At 31.9% G+C, this 16,948-nt stretch overlaps 4 protein-coding genes and 1 pseudogene across 4 annotated transcripts; 1 reads left to right on the top strand and 4 right to left on the bottom strand.

The window, feature by feature from the left end:
- Positions 1-3: 3 nt before the first annotated feature.
- LOC123908011 (soyasaponin III rhamnosyltransferase-like) lies at positions 4-1,728 on the bottom strand. Its single transcript, XM_045958505.1, has one exon. The coding sequence runs from the start codon at positions 1,634-1,636 to the stop codon at positions 200-202; it is 1,437 nt and encodes a 478-aa protein (XP_045814461.1). The 5' UTR covers positions 1,637-1,728; the 3' UTR covers positions 4-199.
- Positions 1,729-4,699: 2,971 nt separating this feature from the next.
- Positions 4,700-6,387, bottom strand: LOC123911326 (soyasaponin III rhamnosyltransferase-like). Its single transcript, XM_045962730.1, has one exon. The coding sequence runs from the start codon at positions 6,186-6,188 to the stop codon at positions 4,767-4,769; it is 1,422 nt and encodes a 473-aa protein (XP_045818686.1). The 5' UTR covers positions 6,189-6,387; the 3' UTR covers positions 4,700-4,766.
- A 1,112-nt stretch (positions 6,388-7,499) lies between these two features.
- Positions 7,500-8,615, bottom strand: LOC123904546 (annotated as a pseudogene).
- An 849-nt stretch (positions 8,616-9,464) lies between these two features.
- On the bottom strand, positions 9,465-12,518 carry LOC123910104 (7-deoxyloganetin glucosyltransferase-like). The gene is made up of 2 exons (XM_045961152.1): positions 11,730-12,518; positions 9,465-10,678 (listed from the first exon to the last, which is right to left on the bottom strand). The coding sequence occupies exons 1-2, from the start codon at positions 12,226-12,228 to the stop codon at positions 9,735-9,737; spliced, it is 1,443 nt and encodes a 480-aa protein (XP_045817108.1). The 5' UTR covers positions 12,229-12,518; the 3' UTR covers positions 9,465-9,734.
- A 2,678-nt stretch (positions 12,519-15,196) lies between these two features.
- Positions 15,197-16,883, top strand: LOC123909471 (NAC domain-containing protein 104-like). The gene is made up of 3 exons (XM_045960311.1): positions 15,197-15,585; positions 16,003-16,280; positions 16,614-16,883. The coding sequence occupies exons 1-3, from the start codon at positions 15,411-15,413 to the stop codon at positions 16,749-16,751; spliced, it is 591 nt and encodes a 196-aa protein (XP_045816267.1). The 5' UTR covers positions 15,197-15,410; the 3' UTR covers positions 16,752-16,883.
- Positions 16,884-16,948: the final 65 nt, after the last annotated feature.

Genomic DNA, 16,948 nt, shown 5'->3' on the forward strand with positions numbered 1-16,948 from the left:
AGATGCACTAAATAAGGATATATTACTGGAAAAAAGTACCTTACAAGTTACAATTATACTAAATTTGTGAAAAAAGTGCCATATCACATTTTTGTTACAAAATTGAAAAGGAGGAAACTAAACTAAACTAAACCTTTTATTGCAAAACAAAGATCACATAAAAAAAGAAAAAGAAACACATGAAATGAAACTAGTCTCCTTAGTTGTTGGAATTGGAAGGAACCCTATACTTGTAAAGAGCAGCAATGAGATCATCAATGTAATGATTATGGATATCTTTTGAACTGAAAACTTTTCCCATCTCTTTAGCATTGTTCCTTAAGTTACTTCCTTCTTCATCCACAATTGCTAACCTCAATGTATGAGCCACAGAATCCCTAGTAAAAGATCCATCTTCATCACTTCTTGGTACCTCAATAGCCACTTCTTTTTCAACCAATGCTCTTGAAAACAAACATTGATCAAGCAAATAAGGTAGTGTCACAAGAACATGTCCAAAATGAATCTTTTCAATAACAGAACCTGAACCACAATGACTCATACATCCACCAATAGCTCCATGAGCTAAAATCTTAAGCTGAGGTGCCCATGTTTTCCAAACAACTCCGCGTTCCTTCGTCCGATCCTCGAATCCTTCAGGTAACTCAAGTGTGCCCTCTTTCAGATTCTTCAAAGCCCAAAAGAAAGACAAACCAGAAAGCTCAATTCCATGAGCTAATTCAGTTAAATCTTTTTGACTCAACTTCAACTCACTTCCAAATCCAATGTAAACAACAGAAGATGATTCTCTTGAATCCAACCACCCTTTGATTTTCACCCAATCAGGATTATTCTCTTCCTCTTCATCATCTCTTATCTGCATAGATGGTGGAAGCAACCCAACAGGAACAACAGGAACCTTGTACTGCTCAGAAATATAATCCAACCATTCACCTTCAAGCTCTCTTGATGTTCTAAGAAGAAAAAGATCACAACTTGAATAAGCCTTATTCAAATCAAAACCAGCTACTCCACCTGATTCATCTCTAAGAGCTGTAAAAGCTCTAATAATCTCATAAGGCTTAAGATGAATAGTTGTTTGAAAAGGAACCCATTTTGGTGGACCACACATATCTTCAAGTTTGAAATTTGTTTTGACTTGATCCTTAGGTGGATCAAAGAAACATTTGTTCCAAGCTGGTGTTATATTGTAATGAGCAGAAGCAATGTTGAGACTTTTTGCTATTGGTGCTAACCAACCAGAAGCAAAATCATAGAAAACCCAGTCAGGTTTTGATGTTTTGAGAATCTCAGTAACATCATCTGCAAGACCTTCATAAGCTAGTTTAAGGTAACGGTTCATGTTTGGTTGAATGTCCATAGTGTTTTCAGCACCTTGTGGAAGTTGTTCAATGTATGGTAAAGGTAACTTGACTAAGTTGATGAATGGTTGAATGGTTTTGGGGGGTTTTGGAATTTGATCAATGTTTTTGGGAGAGTTTATGAAGGTAACTTTGTGACCCTTTGAAGCTAGAATTTTGGCTACTTCAAAGTAAGGGTATATGTGTCCCATAGCTAGCCATGGAAGCATTACAATATGAAGAGGTTTGTTTTCATCAATGTTGTTGATGACATTTTCATTATCAATTGAACCCATCTCAAGAGTTGGATTTGTTTGGAACTTGGAAGGTATGAGTGTGAAGATTATGCAAGAGTTGATGATATGATGAGTAGGAAGTAGAATATGCAAGAGTTGAAGATATAATATAATATATAACACTCTTTTTATTTTATTTTTTTTAAACCTCACAACTGCAAAGACTATTCTCTCAAATATTTTTTCAAGTGTCAGAGATTAAATGTAAAACTTTAAGCTTAATTTGATTCGATGGTCAGTTATGATATCAAATTGTTCCACCATCCTTTCAATCGTAGTTGCGGAAATCGTATTATGGTCATTCCGACCAAATTTAACATCATTCACCATTCACCACTGAATTAACTAACCTAACTACTAATTTTCAAGAAATCACTCATCATTGTATAAACAATAATGCCACGTGTGTCACGCATTCAGCTAGAATACTTGTGTTTATGAATAACACATCTAATACAATGTTATTTTATTGTACACGAGGAAGCCCCATGTCATTTATAAAATTAAATAAAAACAAATTGGTGTTCCACGAGAACCTCGCAGCAACTTTTTTTTATTGTAAAAATAAAAAATATAAAAAATATATAGATTGTGTTTTGGGATCGGGTAATGTACTTTGACAGCAATGGTGGTATAGGTGCTTGGCTGTTTGTCAAGAATCTCTCAAGTTTACGTTAGTATTATGGTAAGTGATCTAACCTGTTGATCAGAATAGAGATGACTGATCTGTTGAGCAATTCGTTCACCTGAAGGGGGTTTGTACTTGCAGGCATTCCGATGCTTAAGTCAGCAAGAGAATGAGAGATACAAGAAAGAAGAGAGAGAAAGTTTAGAGTATAATGATTCAGAATACCTGGCTCAAGAAAGAAGAGAGAGAAAGTCTAGGAGAGCTTATATAGTTGCCCTCGGCGCTGAGCCAAAGGTTGGTCTATTGAGCCGGGATAACCGGCCCAATAGGCTCAACTGCCAAGATAGTCCCTATATCGTAGGGGAGGCGGTTATGCGCCCTATCTTGGTTGGAGCCGTTCCACTTTAGGTGGGTAATGGATAAGCTCCGTGACTCAAACGTGGCTGGATGGATGAGCACGTATTTAACGTGCTGCTTAGTCGTACGTTGTGGAGGACACGTCATTGGCTGACATGTCAGGGAGGTCTTCCCTTATTGGGCCCTGCCCCAAATGTCGGGCAGAAGAGTAATTGGGCCAGCTTTTGGCCCACTCCAGAACATTAAGATTATGTGCAAAATAAGCATATGTTTAGTTTTTGCTTTAGAAGATGTTAGAAATTAAAATTGACTTTAACCGTCACAAATTCTAACTCAGCTAATAAAATTGTAGACCTATTAAGTTAGATTTTGGTATTTTAATCCCGACTCTTCTATTTATATTTATATGTGTGAATTTTTAAAAACAATTGTCACTTTTTCTATCTTCTAAAAAAAATGGATTAATCTTCTTTTGATAATAGAATTTGGAACTTAATTATCACAAAAAAAAAAAGAATTTGGAACTTAATCTTCTTTTTAAAAACATTGTTTATTACCTTGTCAAAGCCAAAATAATACAATATTTGTAGAAGAAAGTTGTTGGTGGCCGCCATACACTATCATTCTTTCTTGAAGTGTGTTATTCAAACACAAATTTTGAGACACAAAATTAACACAATTCTTTTTCACTCATAAGCACGCAAAACGAAGTATGCAAAAAATATTAAAAAAATCAAAAATATATATTTATTGTATTTTTGTCAAATAAATGTGTTTACGTAACATTTTTCTTCTTTCTTAGGCATAATAGATTGTTATTGCCATTGCGCTCTATTCTAATTCTTCTTTTCCCTTTTTCTATTTTACTTGTATCTCTGTGACTTGTGACTGTAAATGAGCTTCTTTGGAGACTCTTATTTATTTTTTTTGGATCTCTTATGAAAGCTAGATATTTGTATTTTTGTTCTTAAAAAAATTGTTATATTTTAGTCTTTTAAGATAGAAATGTTTCACATTTTAGTCTTTTAAAATATAAATCTTACTAGATACTTTAACTGATTCTTCATGTATATATGTCTAATATGTATATATGTCTTTATATTAAAGGACTAAAGTATCAATATGTATTAAAGGACTAAAGTGTCTAATATTTTATAATATAAAAGACCAAAATAAAACGAAAAAAATTCAGGAGCAAATTGTCTAACATTGATAACTTAAACACTTAAGTTTATGCATAACTTCGAATTAGATATTAAATTAATAAACTAAAATAGTTAAATTATTAAACTAATAATATTTAAAATTTTAATAATGATAAGATATCATAATAATCATTGAAACATGCTACATAATTTTTGTAAAAAAAACATAAACTAAAATTGAAAAAACAAAGTTTTGAGGAACCAAAATTCGAATTTTTTTTAGAAACTAAAAATAAATTTTTCGATATATTTAACCCAAAATATATTATCTGTCCCCGTATTTTCTATTTGTATGAGGGGTAATGACCATATTTTTTTTTTATGTGAAAATATTATGGCTAGCTGATGAAGGTAAAGTGGCATGTGTGATAAAATTTGCTGCGAAACAAGAGATAACCAAGGTTTTTCCTCCAATCTCTCTTCTCTTTATTTCAAATTTTCCAATATCCAATCATCTAATTAAACAATGTATAAGAACACGTGAGATCAAACTACAATGCACATCAATATATAAGGACAATTGAAAGTTTTTCAGAACAATCAACTTTTTTATATAGATTAGATTGAAAGTTTTTCAAAACAATAAACTTTCTTATATAGATTAGATCTATTTTTATATATCAAAACAAATAGAGAACTTAGTAGTGAGTAGGTAAATAAGTAATTAGATCATCATACATTCTAAAATTGTGCATCTTTATACATCAAAACCTATAATAATGTAAAAATATAAGATACTATATCTATCTTCATAATCTTCTTTCTCTGCTTTTTTTCCACTTTAACAAGCTTTCAAAATTCAATACATTGGCAAAAAAAAAACACAAATTAAGTCCACATGATGGATCATCTAATTTGGTGTGAAATAGGAGATGAAAAGTAAGAAGACATATACTAACTCAAATCAAATAAATGTTTACTTAATTATTTCTAAACATTCCTATAAATTATAATTTTGAAGTGAAGAAATGAAGTTTTCAACATATTGATTATTTAGCTCCATGCTACTAAATTTCTTCCCTATCTCTTTAGCATTTTTTCTATAATCACTTCCTTCTTCATCCACCATAGTAAATCTCAATGCCTTAGCTACACAATCCCTTGTAAATGATCCATCTTCTTCATTCCTAACTATCTCAATTCCCACTTTCTTCTCTTGCATTACTCTTGAATACAAAGCTTGATCCAATAAAAAAGGTAACATAACAAGAACATGTCCAAAATAAAGATTTTCTATCATTGAACCAGAACCACAATGAGTCAAACAACCACCAATAGAACCATGACCTAAGATTCTAGGTTGTGGGGCCCAATTTTTCCACACTATCCCATGATGTTTTGTCCTATCCTCAAACCCATTTGGTAACTTAACAAAACCATTTTTCAAATCTCTCAAAACCCAAAAGAAAGGTAATTTAGAAATCTCAATTCCAAGAGCTAATTCATTGAGATTTTCTTGGCTCAATTTCACTTCACTCCCAAATGCAATGTAAACAACAGATGAACCTTTTTGTTTGTCTAACCATTCTTTGATTTGAAGCCAATCAGGACTATCATCAACTTCATCAGAAGAAGAAGAATCTCTTATTGGTGGAAGCAATCCAATAGGAATCACAGGTTTGTTGTAAAACTCACCAAGAAAATCTAACCATTCTCCTTCAAGATCTCTTGAGCTTCTAATAATAAACAAGTCACAATCTGAATTTGCTCTGTTTAGATCAAAAACAGGGGAAGCCCCTGTTCCATTCACTTTGATATCTTCAAGTAATTTTCTTACCTCATAAGGTCTTAAACCAATCTTTGTAGGAAAAGAAACCCATTTGGGAGGACCATAGTAATCTTCAAGATTTGTTCGAATCGCTGCAACATCATCACCAAGTTGTTGTCTTGGTGTGTCAAAGAAACATATGCTCCATGCAGGACAAGGACTAAAATAAGCACATGAAATGTTCAAATTCAAACCTTTTACTAACTGTGGTAACCAACTAGCTGCAAAATCATAGAAAACCCAATCAGGATTTGAAGTTTTGAGTATCTCAGCTACAGATTGTTGAAGACAATCATAAGCTAATTTAAGGTAATAGAGTTTGTTGGAAGGAATGTCCATGGTGGAATCTGAATTTTGTGGAAGATGGTTTTTGTCTATGTGAGATGATAAAGGAAGTTTGATGAGTTTAATGAATGTTGATAGTGTTTGTGAGAGTTTAGGAAGACGATCTATGATTGAAGGAGTTGATATGAGTGTTACAAAGTGACCATTTTGTGCAAGGATTTTGGAAACTTGAAAACATGGGTACATGTGTCCCATGGCTATCCATGGGAACATTACAACATGTAGAGGTTTGTTTTTGTTGTTGTCCATGAATAATGGAGGATTAATGTTGTTTTTTGTGAAGATGGAATGCAAGAAATTAGTGGCATATGTGTGTTATTCTTATAGTGAAGATATAGAAATTAGCGAAGAAGATGGAAAAGAGATTGGTTCATTGATTGGTCATACACAAAAAAGAAAAGATAAGAAAGAAAGAGTTGGATGGTAGTGGCATGTGAAACACGCAGGTAGTAGTTTATTCTCTTCTAGATCTGCCTTTGTTTTGTGTGCAAGTAAAATGATATCCATACATAAATTCTAGCTCAACAGACAGAAATGTCGAAATTGTTAGTGTCGAACTTCATGACCGGGGTTCGAACCCTGACCACTCCACTTTGTGTGTGTGAGTTTTCAATGTCTTTATCATTTCGTCTATCAACAAAAAAAAAAATATCAATTTTGTAAAGCGTAATGATATGGTAACAAACTTTTGTTCCTTTATGATCTTTTACGTCGCAATTTTATGTTTGACTGATGTGGCCCTTTTATCTATCTATGGGTTACCGCAGTTTAGTGATGACTAATTTTTATCGGGGTTAATCGACTGCAAAAGAACACGGCTTGTGACTAACCAATGAGCAGTGATTAGTGTAATGTGGTTCACTAGATAATTGATTGCGTCGATTTGGCGATGTTCGCTATCCAATCAAACTTATTAATTAATGAACTTAAAAACTGAGCTTCTCAATAGGATCTATACCTCCTCTAAAATGGATTGTTTAGTATAGGGTCTATTTGATCTGCTAAGTAAAAATCTACTTTTCATCCTTACTTACTTAGTTTTTATATAGAACAAATCTTATGACATTTCATTCAAAACAAATGAAAGAATACAACTTAGAAACAAAACTACAATGACCCCTAAAAATTGCAGGATATATCAACTACATTAAACTGAAATTGGATGAAAACTAGTTCTAAGGCTTTTGACTAGAAAGCACAATAAAGGGCTACTGAAATTTGCTTTAGTAACTGGTTAGACCACAATATGTCTAAAGGTCTTCAATCTTTTTCTATGTCAAATTGCAATAGCATTGTGCAATTCTCTGCAATTGAAAATACTTTAATTAAAGTGTGCCACTAAAATATATGTAAAACTCATAAAATAAAGAAATGGTATTAATTCAACGACTAAATATGTATCATACTACACACACACACTCCAAAAGACTCTAAATTATAAAACAAGACCTTATTCATTTTTGAACCCCGTAGTTCATATCATAATACAAGATATAAATATCAAGAAAATGGTGCAAGAGAATATTTCAATACCTCATTCTTTTCGTTTGTGTCATCTTCTTAGACTTGCACATTGTTATTAGGGAGTGAAAGCAAAGACTCTGTATAGGCGGTCACTTGGAAGGATTCAAGTGGACCTACATGGTATGATTCATGCTCTAGAAGTTGTCCTTTATTGTTATACATCACCAATCCAGCAGTATGATTTGTTCCAACGATGTTTCCACTTTTTGTAGAGCAAATTGGGGTAAAGTATCGAGCAGAAATGTCATCAATAGACAGAACAAGAGTCTTAGTCCAAGATGAATGCACTTTGTATTCTTTCATAACCCATATTTCAACAATATCATTATCATAATCCATAGCCAATAGACTAAGAAATTCTCCAAATACCCACAATTCACGATCTTCATCTCGTTCACACTCAAAACCATCTGGATAAGGCATCTCTAAAAGTTTTCTTTCTGTTATGTCGAATGCAAGAATAACATTGTCTCCGCTTTCTTCATTTGCAGCCAACCAATGAATATTCCCATTAAAGAGCGATCCTACTCTAGGCGAATAACATCTCCATGTATTATTGGTATAAGGGGAGTGAATACCCTCGATTTCTCTCCACATATTATCTTTCAACGAAAAAAACTCCAAACGTGAATAACTATGATCTAAGGTTAGATCAAAGGAGATTGAAACCACCAAATAATCATCTCTTCACCGATCATACCCAAAACCATATAGATAACATAAACTATGTTCATATAATTCATTAGGAGACAAAGGTATTTGTTTGTGAACTCCGGTGGATGGATTCCAAATGTGGAATTTTGAAGAATGGTGCAAAAATATAAAACCTCTACAAGAACTTATAATTTCATAAAGAAAATTAGATCGGGGATACAAGAAATTAGGGCTAGGTATTTTTGAAGCAGTGAAGTGAAGTTTTGATTCAAAATCTAAAGATACTATTTTCCGTAAGGAATTTGATATGAAGAGAATTCTAGAAGTGCCTCTTGCGGCGGTAATTTGAAAATGTAAATCTGCGAAATGAGGATCAGAGATAAGACAAAACCATAACTTACAAACACATTTGAAACGTAAAAGAGACATCACTGGTAAGTTCAAAAGAATTTGGATGATCAAGTCATAAGGAACATACAGTGTCTTCTTTTTCTCCATGCCTCAGCGTCTCCTAAGATTATTGACTAACAAAGCAATGAAATTGAAAAAAAATAAAAATGTGACAACTTAAATAGGCGGCATGGCATTTCATTTTTCTCCATAACCATAACTTACACGCATTTCATTTTTCTCATTCATTCTCATTATTAGTTATATGATTCTATATATAGAAAGTTATATCACAAAAAGATTTAGCTGCGTAGTTTGTTATCCGCCTACCTTTCATTAAGTTAAATAAGGGTTTCTCGAGATGGCGTCCTCTTAGGTCAGGTATGTCAAGATTATCTGTTTCAGATAGATTTGAATTTGTTAAATTAGTTTAATCATCTTATTGTTTTGGTATAACTGTTAATACTTTATAAAAATTAGAAAACTTCTAATGGTATTTGTGAACTAATAAAACATGTAGTGAAAAAGGGGATGATACTGCCGTTGAGAATGAAGGAGATGGCTTTCCAAAACCTCTTGTCTATATGTGGAAACAAACGGTTTATAAATCTAAATCCAAGGAGGAAAATGTCATTGTAAGTTTAAGTTTATTTGAAGAAAAAAAAAAAAGCATTTAGGGTACTCTAGGTTTTGCATTTGTAACACTTACGTTTTTTAGCTAATAATAAATAGGTCTTTAAGTTTCTAACATGTTGTACCGTTATCATTCTAGTTATCCTATGTTGCAAAAACTTGTTGAACTGTTACCTTTCCGGTTATCTTGTTGCACTGTGTCCATTAACGTTGTTCAACGACACACTTTGGAAACTTCTGCAACAACAAAACAAACCATTGTATCTGTTACTTTACATCCGATTAAAAACTTAACCATCGTATCTATTGTATTCCTTGACATTAGATCAATTTTTTTTCCTCTGGTTAAATAGTTCTATAGATTGAATCACACTTGAAATTCGTGATAAATTTATCTTCTCGTGTTCGGTATCTATATTCGTGCTTCATAAAAAAATTAGTCATACAAATTATGCAATAAGGCATTCAAACAAATGACCATCATGAGAAAGATGTTATTAAATCACACATTAACACAATTTAGAAATACATCAAATCATCATCAGAAGACTTTCATTACAACAATATCTTGAATCAGTAATGTTTCTTGTAGTCTTAACTCTTGAATAGCAGCAATTCAGTTACCAATTTTTCCAAATTCAAAGAAGATGAACCATCAACATTGGTTGCTTCTATTGCCATTTTCTTCCACTCAATTGCTTTTCTCCTTATCCCCTTACCCTTTTCACCTTCTATCAACTCTACCACAAGCTTCTCCACTTCATCTCTTGTTACATTATCACTATCCATCACCATTCCAAATTTCCATTCACTACAAATATACTTGCAATTGAGAATTTGGTCATTGAAAAATGGACAACAAATCAAAGGCACACCATTGCTTATACTTTCAATTGTTGAATTCCAACCACAATGACTCAAAAATCCTCCAACTGCTTTGTGCTTTAGAACTTTCTCTTGTGGACACCAACCTACCATTAGTCCTCTATCTTTGGTTTCTTCTACAATTTCTTGTGGCACAAGTGATGTTTCACTTCCATCCTTAACTATATCAGGCCTAATCACCCACAAGAATTTTTTCTTGCTATTTGCTAATCCCCAAGCCAATTCAACAAGTTGATTATGCCTCATGTTTATAACACTACCAAAATTCACATAGAGAACAGAATTTGGTTCCTGTGAATCAAGCCATTTGAGACACTCACTTTCTTCTTTCCATAAATTACATTTTATAGATTCAAATCCATTATTTTCTGAAATTTGGTCATGGAACAACTCAAGTGGACCTATTGTGTAGAGTTTAGGAAACATTGTGGAGAGTTCATTTAACACATCAGATTCCAAGGCATCAAAAGTTGGTAGAATAATAGCAGAAGCTTTTGAAGCTACTTCAACTTGTTCTGCCACAAAGTTCAATAGTAAATCATTTGGATCTGTTGTGTGAAATATGCCTGGAAGGTCTCTTAAAGTAATGTTCTTCATGCCAGGGATCCAGTCTATGATGGTGTCTAAATGTTCATTTGTGAGATAACTGGCATCTGAAAATTAACATCATAAATTCAAAATAATAGTAAAAAAATGAACATTAGTGTTCACATAATCACATGTGTTTAGAAATTAGAAGTTTCACGTTATATCATGTAAGACCTAAATACATATTTATAAGTGGCGGTAGTACTCATCTTACAAGTTGGTTTTGGAACATTGAGTTAAGTCAAACTCAAATTTTAAGATGATATAAGAGTCTATCTAGCTAATATTCATTGGGTCACCCTCTATCGGACCACTCAGATCACGCTCCAGATGTGAAGTGGACGTAAGGAGGTGTGTTGAAAAGTATGAAAATTTCTCATCTCACCCACTCACTTTCTCACCTACCCCCTGTTTTTCCATTTTTGCCCTTGGTCAAAAAATTCGGAATGCGTTTTCTGAATTTTTTTAGTTCAAATTTGGAAAAAATTCGGAAAACACATTCCGAAGTTGTTTTTAAAGGCAAAAAAAATTCGGAAAACGCATTCCGAATTTTTTGATCAAGGGCAAAAATGGAAAAATAAGGGGTATGTGAGAAAGTGGGTGGGTGGGATGAGAAATTTTCGAAAAGTATCACGTTGGATGAGATAAGTTCAGTTTTGTAAGGGTTGAGCTTGGCCTAACCAAAATTTTGAGAATACGAATCGAATTACAAAACCAACTGATTAGACTCAACCCGCTAATGAACTACTTAGAATATGTACAAAACCAACTGATTGGATTCAACCTGCTAATGAACTACTTAGTATATGGGAGTTGAGCCTAACTCAACACTACAAGACGGTAACCTGATAGCGGAAACTTGAAAGTAGGCGGCCCAATGGATCTCAAAGGAGGCTCTGATACCATCTTGAAATATGGGAGTTGAGGCTAACTCAATCTTACAAATCCGACTTGTAAAGTGAGAATTATCTCTACTATAAATCATGTTTAGACCATCTCATGTAAACAGAACTTAAGTTAAAGAATCTTTCTGGAGAACTCGAACTCGAGCAATATTATAACCCAAAAAATAATAATCAATTTAGAGTTAATCTTGTAAAGGTGTACAGTATATACCTTTAAGTGGTGCCAGGACCCTTTCCATGAGATTCTTGCATTCTTTGTAAACCATGAAAACACAAGCACTATGAGCCCAAAAGAGAATATTAGGCAACCCAAATTGCTGAGAAGCTTTAATTGTGAAGGACATAACACCATCTGAGATTATGCAAGTAACTGGAGGATCATTGAGTTTTGATATGAGATCACAAAAAGGTGCCAAACAGTGGTTTCTTGTAGAATCACAAAGATCAGGAATGTTTTGAGTTGCATCCATGTTTGTGGTAGGGAGACCATCTGGTATAGTCTCAAAGTTGAAATCTGACAAACCATTGACAATATTAGGACCTATGGACTTAAGCAAACGTTTGTGGTTGAATTCAGTGTTGACAAATGTTATGTAGAAGCCTTTGTTGTGAAGGATCTTTGCTAGTTTGAGAAATGGATTTATGTGACCTTGTGTTGGAAATGGGATCAGAAGAGCATGTGGCTTCTTGGTTTCAGCTACTAAACTCATCTTGCATGAATCAGCTTGATTTGAGTGTATGGTATGAATTGCTGGGTTGGGAAAGTGTATAAATAATAAGATTGCAATCCCCCGTTTCTTTTTAAGTGTCGTTTGAAAGAATTGTGTATATTATTCGTATAATATATTTTGACTATATTTCTTTATTGATATATAAAAAAAATTTGATCATCAAATACATTTTTAGATAGTTTATTCCTTAAATATTTTTTTATAAAATTATTAACAAAAGAACACAAAGAAACTTGTACAAAAAAAAAAAAATAGAACGTTAAAAACATATTTATAAGTTTGATAAATTAAAAATATTATAGCCTTTAAATGAAAAGTATAATTATAAAGTTTGATACATTCGCTAAACTTTTTCAAAACTGCTGCTAACTGTAAAATTTCTTGTAGCGATTCTCTTCTACCTAATTATACAACTTATTTTTTTTTGCTTTTTCTGTGCCTTAATAATTTCTTTACAAATTTTAACCAAAAAATAATAATTTCTTTACAAATATCATTTAATAATATAAATTTTATTTTTCTTTTATAATATAAATAATTAAAAAGATAAATATGTAATTTTTTTACAAATTTAATTATTACTATAGTTATCTTGTCTTGTATAAGAACGAGAGGATCTCTACCAAATCTTTATCGACATGCATGTCACATTGTCCTAATCAGCACTGATTGCATTTCAATTTTTGTTTCTTTTACGTACAACGTCTCACAAGTACTATTTCAATCTTGTGTTTAAGCCTAGAGAGTTAAATTATCTGTATCATATATATGGTAAAAGAATTTGAAACCCGTGCCTGACCAAAAAAAAAAAAGAATTTGAAACCCGTGTATTTGTTCTTGTTGTAAATTTTAATATGGACCACTTCATTAAGTGGTTTATGGTGGACCAGAATAATATTATAATGAATACGAATTTTATAAAATTCACCGTTGAATTGAAAGTTTATATCATATAGATCATCCATAAAAAAATTTAGAAAAATTGAAAATCATTTGATATGTTATTGAGACACATCAAGATTAACGGTTTATTAAATAACATAAATCTTGATGGGTTTCAATAACATATCAAATGATTTTCAAAAAAATTTAAAAAATTTATGGATGATCTATACGATATAAACTTTCAATCAAACAGTGAATAATTTCGTAAAATTAATATTCGGTGGATCACTTGTTCACGGTGGACCACTTACGTAACATTGGCCTTGTTTTGATTAGATAACTTTTTTATTTTACGGTGATTAGATAAGTTATAAGCAAAGTAGTTCATTCTTTTTATATGATATTTTTCTTTCTTCTGCAAGATATAAATGATGTGGAAGTTTTCCTTTCCTTGGCTAGCTAAGTTTTCCTTTCCTTTCTTCTGCAAAGTAGTACATACACTTAAACTCTCACTTTCCAAAATAAATAGAGGTTTTTTCCTATAATATCTAACATATTTATCCAATAATCAATAAAAAAAAAATTATGTGTATGTAAAATAAAAGTTGATTAAAAAATACTTGTATATATAACATAATAAATATAGATTGACTTGTTCTCGATGGTTGTTAGATAAATATTCTTAAATTATTAAGAAATAGAATAAAAATCACCATAAATAAATGATTGTTTTGTTTTTATATAAGTGTGGTGTGGGTTGTATGTGCTACTACATATCATTCATTGATTGTTACAAAGCTACTATATATATTTAGGTAGGTAGAGCGCATATGGGTGGGTGAGAGCGAAACAAATAAAAAAGTTCTTGTAAAAAGTACTATAATTGGGTGACAATTATATGTAACATATATTTTGGTATTTGTTGTAGATAAACTCCAAGATGGAGGGTGACTACATTCTAATATTGGTTTAAGACCAAACTCATATTAACACATTCCACGTGGACAACAATAGAGGTAGATCATACCGACATGTAGTGTCATGATTACAAAATTACATAGTAATTTATGTAGCTCAAAGTGGAACTTAACTTGATTAATTACCTTAAAAAATATTTCAGTTTAGAATTTTTTGAGTAGAAGAAAAAAAATGCTAGTTGAGAAAATTTCATTAAAAATGACCGATTAAGTATTTCAACATATTGCATCAAAAAACGTATTTCAACATAAATGTCTGTTTCCCAAGTAGTCACTTGGTTGAGAAGTCATTTTGTAATCAATAGATACCTGGCTCGAAACTTGGCATTGTAAGTATTTCAACATAAATCAAATCATCGATAAAATTGATAATATTTTACACTAATGACGTGACTAAAAAAAGTACCATTTTGTCATTTCAAAGGAACACTCGAGATTTTTCAAAGCCTAAAATTTAAAATTTTAAGACTTTGTTAGGCAAAAAGTAACCAATGGAAGCTAGTTTGAAAATGAATATGATGAAAGTATCATTTTGCACATTTCAAAGGAACACCCAAAAGATCTTTCGAGGCCAAAAAATTGAAGTCTTTATAAGGCTTTGTTAGGCGAAAAGTAACCAATGACACATAGTTTGATAATGAATATAGCATGTGAGTTTATAAGGAAACCAAATTATATATTATAAACTCACATTCTACTCATATAAAAAAGCAATAAATTAATAGTTTGTGCTTGCCTACCTGACCTATAAAATTTATGGATATATAGAAAAAAAATAAAAATAAAAATGTGCACAAAAGTTATTAGCTTCCGTACTCTCTTACACACTTTTTAAATTTGAGTTTCTTGTTTCTTTGCATTCATATAATATATAATCTTTGATCGCTTGATTGAGATCGGACGATCCATTGAGATCAAACAGTGTAAAGTTCAAAGTCAATCATTTAAATTTTGAAAAAACAAATGATTTTTTTCCTTCCAAATTTCACTTTTTGGTGAGCAAGTATCACGTTCCGTTATCCACAACCTTGTGCTTGCTTGCTTGGTGGTGTTCAGTGCTGATTCATCTACCTAGCTACCAATAATTTATCATATATATATATTTGATTTGATGAGATATATATTTTTTAATTTGTACGTGATTAAAGGTCATCTTGTGTTTCACGTTAGACCCTCATGATAATCTAGTATATATATTGCTATATACTTTCTTTGCACTATAAATACCTTGTCTCCAAATCCACCTTCATCATTTCTTCTCTAACTTTATTTATCTATTGTTTTTTCTTAGTTATACTAATGGGAGATAAGAATGATATTTACAATGTCAACCTTCCACCTGGGTTTCGTTTTGATCCCACAGATGAAGAGCTTGTAGTTCATTTCCTTCAAAGAAAAGCAACACTCTTACCTTGCCATCCTCATGTCATCCCTGATCTTCACCTATACTCATATGATCCATGGCAACTTCATGGTATTAATGTATATACCATTTATTATTATTATTATTATTTTTTTTTTTAGCGGTTGATTATTCGGGGCGTTCTGCTATTGTTGTAGGTCCATCACTTTCATTACATCAATGTGAATTGCCCCGCGAAATAGCAATAAAGCTATTTCAGAAATTTCTAATTCGTCATTTAATAACATTATTAGTCAATGAAATCGTAGGATTATATGATTTATCCAGCGCAGCTTGTTGCTCGTTTTTCTTTCATTCATATGTAATTATTCTATATTTATTAATAATTAATACAGAATCCTCCGTTTTAGTAATCCGAAATTTGATCAGAAGATAAGTAAAGACTGTCGGTTAAATTTTGTTCTAGATTAATTAAATTGCAAGTACTTTATATTAATTTTGGTGTTGGTGCATATTATATGTATATAGATAGAGCTTTGTTGGAGGGAAACAAATGGTACTACTACAGCAGAAGGACACAAAATAGAGTCACTGATAATGGTTATTGGAAGGCAACAGGAATGGAAGAGGCAGTGATTTGTAGTACAAACAATAAGAAAGTTGGCATGAAGAAACATTTTGTGTTCCATGTTGGAGAATCCCCTGCTTCAGGTATCAAAACCAATTGGATAATGCAAGAATTTTGTCTATCAGACTCTGCTTCCTCCTCTGCTAAATCATCTAAAAGAAAATCACAACCAATCAAAGTAAGTCTATATAATTAATATATAATAGTTTGTAGGTGAACACTCTTGGTACACATCTTATTCTGAGGTGGATAAAAATCATCCACCTCAGCGGGATACCAGTACATATTCAAATAAGATGTGTAGCAAAGAATTCAGATGATTAATATAGTACATGAAATTCCAACCTCGTAACTACTAAAAATACTTGGGTGGTAGATGTGGCACGCATAAAAATATGTATAATTTTATTATTTTAAAGATACATCACTATTAGTATTACATAACTATTGTATTGTATATATAACACTTTGATTTGATTGATGGTTTTGTTTTTTCTTTTGTTTGATTTAGGATTATAGTAAATGGGTGATATGTCGAGTATATGAGCAAAATGAAGATGGTGATGATGGAATGGATCAGCTCTCTTATTTAGATGAAGTTTTCTTGTCATTAGATGATCTTGACGAAATAAGCTTACCAAATTATTAATTAGCTGATGCAAATAAGTGATAAAATCCAGTAGTTAGCACCGTACGTAGCTTGCCATTGTATAAAATGTAATCAGTGAAATGGATGTAACTATACATTTCAATCAGTAAAATTTATAACAATATATTTATATATGTCGACATTATGCTTTTAAAGATCGATATGCTATTCGCTATACATTTCATCTTCGTTTAATC

This window comes from Trifolium pratense, linkage group LG2 (assembly GCF_020283565.1).
Source record: "Trifolium pratense cultivar HEN17-A07 linkage group LG2, ARS_RC_1.1, whole genome shotgun sequence".
Lineage (NCBI taxonomy): Eukaryota > Viridiplantae > Streptophyta > Magnoliopsida > Fabales > Fabaceae > Trifolium > Trifolium pratense.

What these genes read in the sequence shown, in the direction of transcription:
- LOC123908011 (XM_045958505.1), bottom strand. Translation starts at nt 1,636, where the DNA reads ATGGGTTCAATTGATAATGAAAATGTCATCAACAACATTGATGAAAAC.
- LOC123911326 (XM_045962730.1), bottom strand. Translation starts at nt 6,188, where the DNA reads ATGGACAACAACAAAAACAAACCTCTACATGTTGTAATGTTCCCATGG.
- LOC123910104 (XM_045961152.1), bottom strand. Translation starts at nt 12,228, where the DNA reads ATGAGTTTAGTAGCTGAAACCAAGAAGCCACATGCTCTTCTGATCCCA. An exon ending in GGTCCTGGCACCACTTAAAG is followed by an intron (nt 10,679 to 11,729) that starts GTATATACTGTA and finishes GTTAATTTTCAG; the next exon opens with ATGCCAGTTATCTCACAAAT.
- LOC123909471 (XM_045960311.1), top strand. Translation starts at nt 15,411, where the DNA reads ATGGGAGATAAGAATGATATTTACAATGTCAACCTTCCACCTGGGTTT. An exon ending in TGATCCATGGCAACTTCATG is followed by an intron (nt 15,586 to 16,002) that starts GTATTAATGTAT and finishes ATATGTATATAG; the next exon opens with ATAGAGCTTTGTTGGAGGGA. An exon ending in GAAAATCACAACCAATCAAA is followed by an intron (nt 16,281 to 16,613) that starts GTAAGTCTATAT and finishes TGTTTGATTTAG; the next exon opens with GATTATAGTAAATGGGTGAT.